The sequence below is a fragment of the Talpa occidentalis genome, unplaced genomic scaffold (genome assembly GCF_014898055.3).
Source record: "Talpa occidentalis isolate TD23 unplaced genomic scaffold, MPIMG_talOcc4v2.1 talOcc4.8, whole genome shotgun sequence".
Taxonomy (NCBI): Eukaryota; Metazoa; Chordata; class Mammalia; order Eulipotyphla; family Talpidae; genus Talpa; species Talpa occidentalis.
Window position 1 is genome coordinate 80,550,913 of NW_023605194.1, and position 13,960 is coordinate 80,564,872.

Sequence of the window (13,960 nt, forward strand, 5' to 3'; positions counted from 1 at the left end):
TAATTTTGGAATCCCCTCCCCCTGCAAGGGCTTGCTGACTTAGATAATTGTGGAACCAAAACTTATAGGGCTCCACTTTCTGCAATCTAGAAAAGGGAGCCTTACATTTATTTTATGGAACCAGTACTTTATCCCATGTGATATAAGGTCATTGAAGATTTTTAACAGGGTGATACAGTTGGATTTGCATTTTAGATAGATAATGCCTATTGATATATGGAGGCTGGATTTGTGGTAAATAAGTCTGAAGGCAGAGAAATCAATTGATTAGAAGTCTGTTATAATCTAGGAAAAAATTTTGAGGGCATAGGTGTCATAAGTTAGGGAGTAATGTTAATAATGAACAGTGGAAGCTACTTAATTGAAAAATACTTAGTCCTTTATCGAGGGAACGGGAGCAGTCATGAATGATTTTAATTTCTTTTTTTTTTAAAGATTTAATTATTTATGCTTTCAAGAACTGGGGTACAGGCCAGAGGTGCGGGAGGGTGAGAGGATTCACCGGAGACAGAGCAGAGAGTAGAACAGGCCAACGGACCAAAAACATTGCTGAGAGCAGCAGGCGAGACAGAAGAGGTCTGCCAGACCATGTGGGTCTCTCCCTGGCCAGCCAGGAGTTGAACCCGTTTTGCAGAGGCTGTGGACAGCTTCATAGCGCTGTGCTCAACCCCCCGCGCCCCAGGAGGCCCAAATGATTTTAATTTCAGAGAATTCCTGATTTAATTCAGTGGCTGATACTTGCCACTGATACAGAGAATGTAGACGATAGGTTAAGATTTTGGAGGGAGATGATGTGTATTGACTGTGAGGTACACAATACAAATGTCAATATAAAACTTGATAGGTAGATAGCCTAAATCTCAGGACTAAAATCTAGGCTATGAGTAAAGATTTCTTTGTAAGTATATAAAAGATTATCCAAAGAGAGAATGTGGAAGGTTATGAGAATTAGCACCTCTCCTCCCACCAATTATTTTCTAATATTTCTTCACTCCTTCTAAACAGTTTTTTAAAGATTTATTTATTTATACATACAAGAAGTGGGGTGCAGGCCAGAGGTGTGGGAGTTGAGGGGGTGGGGTGAGAGGATTCACCAGAGGTAGAATGAGGAACAGAACAGGTGGATTGACTGAAATACACTGCCCAGGGGAGCAATGGGTGAGACAGGAGAGGTGCCACTGGGTCACTTCCCTGGCCGTGGATCAAATTCCTGCTGCAGTCGCTGTGGATTACTTCATAGTGCTGCAACTTAACCCCTGTGCTACAAGGGAGGACCCCTTCCAAGCATTTTTAAATGGTGACTCAGCTTCAGTATCCACTTCACTTTCCATTCACTGTTGCAGGGGGTACACTTGGGCCTCTGAATTTACTATTAACCCAACAGACATTTTTTAGTCTTTGCTCACTGGAGATTTCTGCTTCATTTGGAACTGTTTATCACTCCTGCTCTGAAAATCTATACTCTTTAGCATCCATGTGAGAATAGAGGGATATATACATATGGCCTGATTTTATCTTTATCCTCTGTGAGACAATTAAAGTGTTTTGAGCATATTTCTATTTAAAACATCACTCTGTTCATAGTATAAGCCATGATTTCTTACTTCCAGCACCATAAACATTTTGGGGCAGATAATATTTGGATGTGAAAGGCTGCATTGTGAGATGTTTGTAATTACAGACTCTACCACTAGGTGGTAGTAGCACCTATCTACCCCATTTTCAGTGAAAACTGAAAATTTCTTAAGGTATTGCCAATGGAGAGTATTGCAAAATTACCCATGGTTGAGTACCACATCTTCTTTCTCTTTGTGCCCATGTGACCCTGCTTGTATCTATTTATATTTACCATGGCTATGAAAGTCAAACCAAATATATATCTTCTGAATCTTTTACTAAGTATATCACTGATACTTTTAATTTACTAAATCAGATTGATCTTTTTAAATGTCTGTTTCATCTGTTTTGTAGAACATGTTAGCTTTAATTACATTTCTGTGTACACATTATATATGAATTGTTTCCAATGTCAAATATAGACTTCCCAGTAACTACTACTGAAATGCTAATCATTTTATGAATATTTTAATCTTTATGTTAAATTTTGAGTTTAGAATTGTTTAACTCACAAACATACTGTTAGGCACTTCACTATACTACTTACTGATTTGAATTTTGTAATTTTCAGTTTTTATGTCTATAATAAAAATAAAGTCCTGGTATAATTTTTAATGTAAATTGAAATTTAAGTTCTAATTTATATTTATTTGTAATCAAGTGAACCAGTGATGGTAGGGTCACTTTTTGTCAGATGCACAATTTGAGATTGCTGCAGTTTCTTTGATTCAGCCTCAGCATCTTTTTTTAAATTTTTGATCAAAATATAATTTATGTACATCAAAATTCTCTTTTTCATGTTTAGATCTGCAGGTTTGACAAATGCATACAATCTTGTAACCCTTAGCACAGTCAAAACTAAATTAGTTCCATCAATCCAAAAATTTCCATCATGCTGCTTTTTATAGTTAACCAGTCTTTCCATCTTCAGCCCATCAGTAATCTGTTTCATCCCTATAATTTTTCCTTTGGTTTTTAATAGTGAGTAATAATAATAAACTAAAGTTTCAGTGATTTAAAGCTTAAAATTAAATGATTAACAGTTGAAATTCTTAGGACTTGTTTTATAGATTTGTTTGTTGAATATAACCTAAAGGAAGAAGAACCAGTGGTAAGAGTGATAAAGAGTATTTCTATGTGCCTTTGTAACTCTGTGCTTTACTAATGTGAGAGTTGGATGGATGGATATGTATATCTGTATATATATAGAGAGAGAAAGACAAAGAGTAATAAAGTTGTAAAGTATTTTCATTATGTTATGTATTAAAATTATATTGAAAAGCTCAAACTATTTTACTTTTTAGGTATAAAGCAACATTTCATCAATGTGATGTTTGTAAGAAAATTTTCAAAGGCAAATCAAGTCTAGAAATGCATTTTCGGACACATTCAGGTAAAACTTACTGAGTAGTGTGTGTGTGTGTATATATATATATATATATATATAGGTATAATTATTCAGGAGTAAAGTATGGATGTTTAATTTTTTTTCCTTGGTCAAGTTTTTTCTCATTAATAATTTTACTCATTATATTAAATTTTTGTCATGAATGAATAATATTCTGGCCTTCAATTCTCTTTTATATATAAGCTTCAAATTTTTAGAATATCATTGTGTAAAATTCAGGAAAAAATTTTCCTTAGAGGATTTACTCAACTTTTAGCTCTCAGTTTCCCCTTTCCTCATATTTTGTGGTTCCTCTGTGGCTATGTAACTCTCTGAATGCATTTCTATTATTTTATTCTCTTTTGAAAGTAATTCAAATGTGATCTTGTGTTGCTCACCAAGTTACCATTGTATACTTTTCCTTTTTACGTAACCAGTTGTGATGCATTATAGTTACAATAGCCTGTTTTGCTTCAGCTGCTTTAGAAGTTGTCATTTTCTAAATCTTTCTTTTTGCTCCTATGTAATGCTATCATATTTTAAAATATAGGCTGTGTTGTATTCTTTCCTATATATAGTCAAAGTCCTCGTTTGACTTACCATGTAAGTTAATTTTTAAAGCTTGCTGTTTCAAAGAAAGCAACTCATATGTACATTTATGACTGCTTTGTTTTTCAGTTTTGATTTTGTCAAGGTGCTGTTCTGGATGAGTAAAATAATTGATTTCATAAATATTAGAATGGGAAATAACTGGATTTGGACAATTTCAATAGCAGTAAAGAATTTGTTACTGATAAAATGCTGCCATTAAAACCAAAATTATACCCACCTCCAAATGAAAGAGTCATAATTTGGGGGTATATCCATCCATTAGAGTGTAAAATGAAGAGACTATAAATACTATCTTCCACATACTTATAAGCAATAAGCCTAACAAGCTCTAAGATATGAAAGGGATGGTGAACTTATAGAAAGCTAATTTGAGACCACTGATGATTTAAGAATTGTAAACCTACAGGATTTATTCTAGAGGAGAAACTGAGCAATGGCTGCTTTATAATTACATTGCAATTCTGAAACATTGATTTATAGTAATTTGTTGATGACCAGTGGAGTTTCATTTCTGGGTCTCTGGCAGTTAATTGAAATTAGAGGCAAGTCTCTGTTGCTGAAATTTGAGAAATGAGCTCTGTTAGGGTTAGGGTTAGAGAGGGAGAAATTATCTGAAGTTGGGATCAGCAAATTTTTTTAATAAAGTCTATATAGTATATATTTAAAGCGTATAGGCTAGATTGTCAATAATACAACTATTCAAATTTCTTTTGTGTGATTTATATCATGGTAGACAATGTATAAACAAATGAATGTGGCTGCATTCCAGTGAAACTTCATTTACAGAAATAGGCAACAGCCTGGCGTTGGCTTTTGTACTATATAGCTTGCCTACTTTTGATTTAAAGTTGTGAGTAAAAAAAAATATATATAAAGTGATGAGCAGGCTGTGCTGACAGCACTTCACAGAGTGGCTGTTTCAAGAACTGATCACCATGTCCCTAAATCCATTCCCAGATTTACAGGTCCAGAAAATGCATTTTTTATCTGTGCACTAAGAGTTGGAAGTATTTTGAGGAGTTCTTCATAATAGCCACTGAAGAGTCACCAGAATGTCAGCTTATTAATTCACTTTCTAGAGTATGATTGATTCATATCTACTGACCAAGGTGTCATTTTTCTCTTACCAGGGAAGCAGAATTGCTAAATTTATTAGTTAGAAGTGGAGTTGGTAGAAATTTTGTGAAATAGTTTATTGAGGAAATGGCATAGATACTAAGCTTTCTTTATCTTTGTAACAGTATCTCTGGTGAACAGAATAATTTTGTTACCCATATTTTTCCCTCTAGTCAGGATACCCTTATTGCATTATCTGGATTGTATTACCTTGGAAGCATGTTTTTTGGAATCCCCTTATCTAGAATCCATATTCTTTTAGTATATCCTTTATATAGCAAGCTACAAATTGGATTGGTTTTAGTTTTGGTTAGATCTGTAGTCTTAATTACTTCAGATGTATAGATCTGAGTAGATCAATGCCTAGTTCAGGACTTAAAAATAATACATAATTAGTAAGTGTTTGTGGAATGAACAAATGTAATGTTTTTCTATGATTACACTCTAATCACATAATTAGAGAAATTAATTGAAAGTAAATACAGGATTTTCTTTTACAAATGGCTTATTCTCAACCATTATGTGTTTTGCTTATATAATCCTTAAAGAGGTGATTACATTATTCTTTAGTATTTGTCTCATTGAAACAAAATACATTCTTTTAAAATGAGCATAAACCCAATAACAAATTCAAACTCAATTTTAGACAGCAGAATTTTTTTTATCGATGATGAATTTTTAAAGCTGTCTTTATTTAGTATAAAACAATGTAGAAAAATCTTAATGAGTAGCTCAATGAATTTTTATAAATGGATAAATACATTCACATAACCATCATTCATGAGGTTACAGACATTACCAGAACCTCAGAAGCATTCTTCCTGGCCTCTCCCAGTTAGATAACCTTCTTGCAGAGATGGTCATTATTTTAGCATATCAACAATAATTCATTTTTCCTGTTTGAACTTTGTTCAAATGGGATTGCACAATAAGTACTCTTTTTTTTTTTTTTTTTTTGGCCTGGCTTTTTTTGCTCAATATTATGTCTATGAAATTCATTGAAATTCATCCATTAAAATAATTTGTTTCTTTTCATTTTCATATGAATATGAAATGAAATAAATGATTACTTATACATTATACTTTGATTGACACTTGATTTGTATTTACTTGGATCTATTGTGAATTAAGCTTCTCTGGACCTTCTTTTTTTTTTTCTATTTTTTTTTTTAATAGAGGCATGTTTCATTTATTTGTTTGTTTGTTTATACATGCACTGGGTACAGTCAGAAGCGCGGGAGGGTGAGAGAATTCACCAGAGCCAGAGCGGGGAGCAGAGCAGGCAGAAGGACCGAAGTACACTGCTGAGGGGAGCAGCGGGCGGCAGGAGAGGTCTGCGCGCCATGTGGGACCCTCCTCTGGTGGCCGGGGAGCAGCCGGGGATCGAACCGGCGCCGCAGAGGCTGCGGGCAGCTTCGCTACCCAGCGCTCAACCACTGTGCCACCGGGGAGGCCCTGGACCTTCTTGTCCATGACTTCATACATGTAGTGTAGTCATTTCTGTTATGTATATACCTGGTCCTAGGACTCTTGGCTCATTGGATATGTAGTTTTAAATTGAACTTCAGACTCTGTGAATGAAAAATAATAGAGACCCTTGAAGGTGACTTCTTTCTCAGATATATTTAATTTTCTTTGCACAGGCAGATAGAACGTGAGATGACACTGATTTACTATTGATCTATTTCTAGTCTATCTTTCTCTTAGTTTGTCATCATTCTGGAGACTCAGCTGAAACTATGAGGAGTATTCCCAGTTACTCCTCTTTGGTAAAACTTGAACTCTTATCTCTGCCTCCCTAATGCCCTTGAAATTATTGAAGTATTTGTTCAACATTTTAACCTCTCAGCACCTGATTTCTAACTACTCAGCAAATGTTGATCTTAGAAGTTGGCAAATATAGGCATTTTGATTCATTTCTCTGTTGTTCCTTTCTAGACTCTTGACACTTGAAATCCTTAGTAGGCCCAAACTTCAACTTTTTTCTTCCCATTTCACTAAGATGCCCTGAAGGCTTTGGCTGCCACTTGGCCTCTGTTTCCCCATACACAGATTCTGAAAGTGTGTTGAGAGAAAACACCTGCATACCCACCTTCTCGTGTATCTAGAATCTTGGCCTCCTATGTTCTGACTGCTTTGGTTGTACTGTAGTGCCTCCAAAGAGTTGGGATTTTTTGTTTGCTTTTATCTTTTGTCTTTTCCCCTTTCACCAGCAAGAGATGTAATATAATATAAATTCCTCTATCAATTTTGAAATGAAAAGAAACTTAAGTGCCATTGTCACATACTAACTTTGAATACCTGAAGATAACTAATCCAGTGGATGGCATTTTTTAATTATAACTTTAGCTGAGAAAAATTTTGCATCTTTTTTATTGTATTGTCTTTTTTCTCTTCAAAAATAGATTCCTTTCTATAGGTTATGGGAGGAGTCTTTCATTTATTGCCTTATATCCCTAATTTATGATTTTGAAATGCACCCAACTTTTAGATTATTAGCCATTAGATTATTTTACTGCAAAAAAGCCTCACTGCATGAATGTATTTTTGTTTAATCTGCATTCCTCCTTTCATCAAGTTTAAAATTTTACCCCTTTTTACTTGTGTATCTTTAGACACTCTAAATTTGCTTTTTAAATTTAATAAATGTCAAATTTCCTTTGTGAAATTTTGTCTTTTTACAAACCTAAATTGATTCTTCTATTAAAAATAACATTTTAAAATAATAATGGAAAGATTTCAAAGAAAGATGCCATTCCAAATGCAAGTTTTCTAAAATTGGTATTTTTTAATACTAGAACTGATTGACTAACTTTAAGTTTATAAATAATCTTTGCATTTATAAAAAAAAATTAATAAAGACACTCAAGGAACCGTCATGGTTAGCACTATACCAGAGGAGACATTTAAAGTCAATACTCTAATCTTTAATAATGAATTGTGTGCTTCTTGGTGTTTTACTAATGATGGGGTACTGTTTTTATTTTTTTTTAAATCATAAAATGCTTCTTACTTGACAAGCTTGAGAAGGAAACAGTCTTCCAGAGAACCTCCAGAAAGAAATGCAGCCCTCCCAATATCCAGATTTTAGCCTAGCATCAGACTTCTCCCCTATAAAACTGTAAGGTCATAAATTTGTATTTTTTAAGACACTAACTGCCAGGAGTCATTGAGTGGACTTTATAGTTCTTATCTTTTGGAAGTGTAATTTTTTTCCCAAAATACTCTCATGAACATTTTCATATTATTTCTGACTCTAGATATTCTAATAGGTATAAATAAATGTTGGGAGCAGTATGTTCTATGCAGGTTTTTGCAAATGTTTTGTTTTCTTTTTTTTTTTTTTTTTTTTTTAATAAATTTTATTGTTATATTCCCCATACAATTGCAGCCCCCCCATTCTGACCCCAATCCCTCCCCTCCCACCCCCACCCCCCTAAAAGTGTCTCTGGTTCATAGTTTTTTGTTGATTTTGATTTTCACTTTCTTATAGTTATTCATTTTCCTGGTCCCTTATTTAAGTTTTCTAGATTCCTGCTATGAGTGAGACCATCCGGTATTTTTCTTTTTCTTTTTGGCTTATTTCGCTGAGCATGATCCCTTCCAGCGCCATCCATGTTGCTGCAAATTGCATGTGTTTATCTTTTTTGAATGCTGAGAAATATTCCATGGTATATATGTACCACATCTTCTTGATCCAGTCATCTACTTTTGGGCATTTGGGTTGTTTCCAAAGCTTAGCTATTGTAAACAGTGCTGCTATAAACATAGGGGTGCAGGTGTTCTTTGGAATTGATGTTTCTGTGTCCTTTGGGTAAATACCTAGGAGTGGAATTGCTGGATCATATGGAAGCTCTATGTTTAGTAGGTCCAGAAATCTCCATACAGCTTTCCACAGTGGTTGGACCAGTTTGCACTCCCACCAACAGTGCAGAAGAGTTCCTTTTTCTCCACACCCTCGCCAACATTTGTTGTTGCTAGTTTTTTTAATATGTGCCATTCTCACTGGTGTAAGATGGTATCTCATGGTAGTTTTGATTTGCATTTCCCTGATGACAAGTGATGTTGAACATTTTTTCATATGCCTGTTGGCCATTTGCATTTCCTCTTCAGAGAAGTTTCTTTTAAGCTCTTCTGCCCATTTTTTGACTGGATTATTTTCTTTGTTGTTGTTGAGTCTCATCAGCTCTTTACAGATTTTTGTGATCAGTCCTTTATCATTAGTGTTGGGTGCAAAAATGTTCTCCCAGTTGGTGGGGTTTCTCTTTGTTTTTGTTATTGTCTCTTTTGCTGTGCAAAAGCTCTTTAATTTGATGTAGTCCCAGCTGTTTATCTTTGCCTTCACTATCACTGCTTTGGGTGATGTGTCTGTAAAGATGTCTTTGATGTGCAAATCACGTAGTGTTTCGCCTATATTTCCTTCTATATATTTTATGGTTTCAGGTCTTATGTCTAGTTCTTTAATCCATTTTGAGTTGATTTTTGTGTATGGTGTGAGGTGGTGGTCAAGCTTCATTCTTTTGCATGTAGCGACCCAATTTTCCCAGCACCATTTATTGAACAAACTTTCTTTGCTCCAATGCATATTCTTTGCTCCTTTGTCAAAGATTAGTTGACCATAAATCTGTGGGTTTATTTCTGGATTTTCTATTCGATTCCATTGGTCTGTAAGTCTGTTCTTGTTCCAATACCATGCAGTTTTGATGATTATGGCTTTGTAGTATAGTTTGAAGTCTGGGAGTCTGATGCCTCCATTCCCTTCTTTTTTTTTCAGGAGAGCTTTGGCTATTCGGGGTTTTTGGTGATTCCATATGAATTTCATCAATAATTGTTCTATTTCTTTGAAGAATGACATTGAAATTTTGATTGGAATAGCATTGAATCTGTATATTGCTTTTGGTAGGATGGCCATTTTAATAATGTTTATTCTTCCAATCCATGAGCAGGGGATGTCTCTCCATTTCTTTGTGTCTTCTTCTATTTCTTTTAACAGTGTTTTATAGTTTTCTTTGTATAGGTCCTTTACCTCTTTTGTTAGATTTATTCCCAAATATTTGATTTTTTTTGTTTCAATAACAAAAGGGATGGTCTTTTTGATTTCTTCTTCTTCAGATTTATTGTTTGTGTATAGGAAGGCTACTGACTTTTGCGTGTTGATTTTGTATCCTGCCACTTTACTGAACTGATTGATGAGTTGAATTAGCTTTTCTGTGGAGTTTTTGGGGTTCTCTATGTATAATATCATATCGTCTGCAAATAGTGATAGTTTGACTTCTTCTTTTCCTATTTGGATTCCTTGGATGTCTTTCTCTTGTCTTATTGCTCTGGCTAGGACTTCCAGTATTATATTGAAAAGCAATGGTGAGAGTGGACATCCTTGTCTTGTTCCAGATCTTAATGGAATTGCTTTCAGCTTTTCACCATTGAGAATGATACTGGCTGTTGGCTTGTCATAGATGGCCTTTATGATGTTGAGGTATGTTCCTTGTATCCCCAGAATTTCAAGGGCTTTTATCATGAATGGGTGTTGCACTTTGTCGAAAGCTTTCTCAGCATCTATTGATATTATCATATGGTTTTTATATTTCTTTTTGTTGATGTGTTGGATAACGTTGATTGATTTTCGGATGTTAAACCATCCTTGTGCCCCTGGAATGAATCCAACTTGGTCGTGGTGAATTATCTTATGGATACATTGTTGGATTCTGATAGCTAAAATTTTATTGAGGATTTTTGCATCAGTGTTCATTAGGGAGATTGGCCTGTAGTTTTCCTTTTTTGTGTTGTCCTTGTTCGGTTTTGGTATTAGTGTAATGTTGGCTTCATAAAACGTGTTTGGTATTGTCCCTTCCTTCTCAATTTTTTGGAAGAGTTTGTGAAGGATAGGCACTAATTCGTCTCTGAATGTTTGGTAGAATTCATTTGTAAATCCATCAGGTCCTGGGCTTTTGTTTTTGGGGAGGTTTTTATTACCATTTCAATTTCGCTAATTGTAATTGGTCTGTTTAGGTGTTCTATTTCTTCTTTATCTAGCTTTGGGTGATTGTAGAGTTGTAGGAATTTGTCCATCTCCTCTAGATTGTTAAACTTGTTTCCATATAACTGTTCATAGTAGTTACTGATTATTCTTTTGATTTCTGCTGTGTCCGTTGTGATTTCTCCTCTTTCATTGATGATCCTGTTTATTTGTGCTTTCTCCCTTTTTTCCTTTGTGAGCCTGGCTAGGGGTTTGTCTATTTTATTGATTTTTTCAAAAAACCAGCTCTTGGTTTCATTGATCTTTTGGATTGTTTTTTTAGTTTCAATTTCATTTATTTCTGCTTTGGTTTTTATTATTTCTTTTCTTCTACTGGTTTTGGGGTTTTTTTGTTGTTCTTTTTCTAGATCTTTGAGCTTCGAGATGAGGTTGTTTCTTTGCGTTCTTTCTTGTTTCTTGATGTGAGCTTCTATTGCTATATATTTTCCTCTTATTACTGCTTTTGCTGCATCCCATACATTTAGGATATTAGTGTCCTCCTTGTCGTTCAATTCAAAAAATTTTTTAATTTCTTCTTTGATCTCCTCATTAGTCCAATGGTCTTCCAGTAGTGTGGTTTTTAATCTCCATGAGGTAGGAAAGTTCCTTGCCTTCTTTTTATGGTTTATTTCTAGTTTGATGCCTTCATGGTTAGAAAAGATGGTTGATATGATTTCAATCTTGGTGTATCTGTTGATGTTTGTCTTGTGCCCCAGTATGTGATCGATCCTGGAGAATGATCCGTGTGCGCTTGAGAAAAATGTGTACTCCGTTTTTTTGGGGTTTAGTGTTCTATAGATGTCTGTTAAGCCTAATTGCTCTAGGTCCTTATTTAGAGCTTTAGTATCTTTACTTATTTTTTGTCTTGTTGATCTATCCATTGTTGATAGTGGTGTGTTGAAGTCTCCCACTACGTATGTGTTTTCTCTGATGTCTGTTTTCAGAGAGGACAACAGTTGTCTGATATATTTTGGTGCTCCTTCGTTTGGTGAGTATATGTTAATGAGTGTTATTTCTTCTTGAAGTATTGTCCCCTTGATCATAATGTAGTGACCATCGGGGTCTCTTTTTATCTTTTTGAGTTTGAAATCTGTTTTATCTGATATAAGTATAGCTGTTCCTGCTTTCTTTTTGGTCCATTTGCTTGTAGGATTGTTTTCCATCCTTTAACTTTGAGCCTATTTTTATCTTTTGTAGCTAAATGTGTTTCCTGGAGACAGCAAAAGGTTGGGTTTTGTTTCTTAATCCAGGCTGCCACTCTGTGTCTTTTTATTGAAGAGTTTAGTCCATTTACATTTAGAGTTAATATTGATATGTTAACATCTGTATTTGCCATTGTGTTTGTCTTTCCTTTGATTTTATTTATTTATTCTTTTAATAACTTTTTTTTTTTTTGGCCTTCTTTCATTGTTATTCGTCCCTCTGAGGTTCTGGCTTTAGGACTCCTTGTAGTATTTTTCGGAGTGGGGGTTTAGTTGCAATGAAATTCCGGAGTTTCTGTTTGTCTGGGAAGGTCCATATTCTTTCTTCAAAGAGGAAGGAGAGCTTTGCGGGATAGAGTATTCTTGGTTGGCATCTGTTTTCTTGGAGTCTGTTGACTATGTCCCTCCACTCTCTCCTTGCCCGTAGTGTTTCTTCAGAGAAGTCTGATGTCAGCCTGATTGGTTTTCCTTTGAATGTTATCTGTTTCTTCCCTCTTGCCAGCTTCATTATTTTTTCCTTGTCCTGGATTCTTGGGAGCTTTACTATTATGTGTCTTGCTGTATTTTTCCTTTTGTCGTGGAAGTTTGGTGTTCTTCTTGCTTCTTGTATATCAATTTTCAGCTCCTTCTTCACATTTGGGAAGTTCTCTTCAATTATCTCTTTGAATATTTTCTCTGTTCCTACATCTCTCTCCTCTCCTTCTGGTATTCCTATAACTCTTATATTTCCTTTCCTCATGGAGTCAGATAGTTCCCGAAGTCTTTCTTCGTTCTTTTTCCTTCGTACTTCTCTTTCCTTTTCTGTTTTGGTTCTTTTTATTTCTGTGTCTTCAAGATTACTTATTCGTTCTTCCATTTCATCTATTCTGCTTTCATTGCTTTTCCCAGAATTCTTTAGTTCTTCCATTAATTCTTTGATCTCCTGCATTTCTTTTACTTCCCTCTTTAGGGACTCAATTTCTTTCTTCTGACCATTGTTTTCCCTCTCTAGGGACTCAATTGCATTCTTCTGATCGTTGATTATTTTTCCCTTATCATTGTTTTCCTTTATGACTTCTGTCAGTTTTTTAATCACGGCAATTTTAAATTCTCTTTCTGGAAGGCTCAGAAATTCTTCCAAGTTATTGTCTTTGCAATCTGGGGGCTGGCTTTCTTTTTGTGGTGTGCTTTTTCTCTGGAGAGTTGCTAGGTTGCGTGTGGTTCTTCTCCTCCCTACTGTCTGTTTTCTAATTTGCCGTATGCGTTGGGACACTGTGTTGTTGGGACTGGCCGGCATCTTGGGTGGGCTTCTCTGTTCCCCTCTGGTTCTTCCAGGAGTCATCTGTCAGTTTCAAGCAGCCGGGCGGCCGGGGCTGTGTGCTGGGGCTGGTCTCCTCCTGGGCGGGGCTCTCTTTAATGGCGCCTGGAGCTCACCTCCGCGGCGGATCCTGCAGGGTTCGCCTCAGCTCCCGTTCACGGGGTGTGGTGGCTGCAATAGTTCCTTTCCACTCACAGTCCCGCTTGCTGTGTCCGTTTTTCTTGTTGGCCGTTTTGGTTTGTTGTTTCCTCCTCTCTGCCGGTCGGAGAGTGCCGCCTCTGTGGACGGGGGAGGGGAGCAGGGTTCTGCGCTTCCCTCCCTTCTCGTCCTCTTTTATGGCCACTTTCTTCTTTGGGCAGTTTGCTGGAGTCGTCTGTTTATCTTCCGTGTCCCAGTTCTCACTGGGACCTGCCGCTTTTCCTCCCTATTAACTTTTTTTAATGGGAGATCTTACTAGCAGCGTCTCCTCGCCGCCATGTTGCTCCGCCCACTCCGCAAATGTTTTGTTTTCAAGGATGTTAACCCTTTATATAATGTATTAGATTGTTGTCATATTTCACTTTCTTTCTAGTGACATCATGATACTAGTCAAAAATGATACTAGTCAACTAATGATACTAGTCAAAAAACAAATAGAAATCTAATAGTACCAGGAACCCAATATCCCAGTATGTGTAAATTTTCTGTTACTGAGACTTGAATGTATCAGTAGA

General features: G+C 35.8%; 1 protein-coding gene across 3 annotated transcripts in view; it reads left to right on the forward strand.

Annotated features, from left to right (window-relative positions):
- ZBTB41 (zinc finger and BTB domain containing 41) overlaps positions 1–13,960 on the forward strand; it is a 47,207-nt gene that overhangs the window by 25,837 nt on the left and 7,410 nt on the right. For all 3 annotated transcript variants that reach the window (XM_037495785.2, XM_037495784.2, XM_037495786.2), the window contains exon 10: positions 2,922–3,010. In XM_037495785.2, the coding sequence (XP_037351682.1) occupies positions 2,922–3,010 (89 nt within the window). The remainder of the gene's footprint in view (positions 1–2,921; positions 3,011–13,960) is intronic.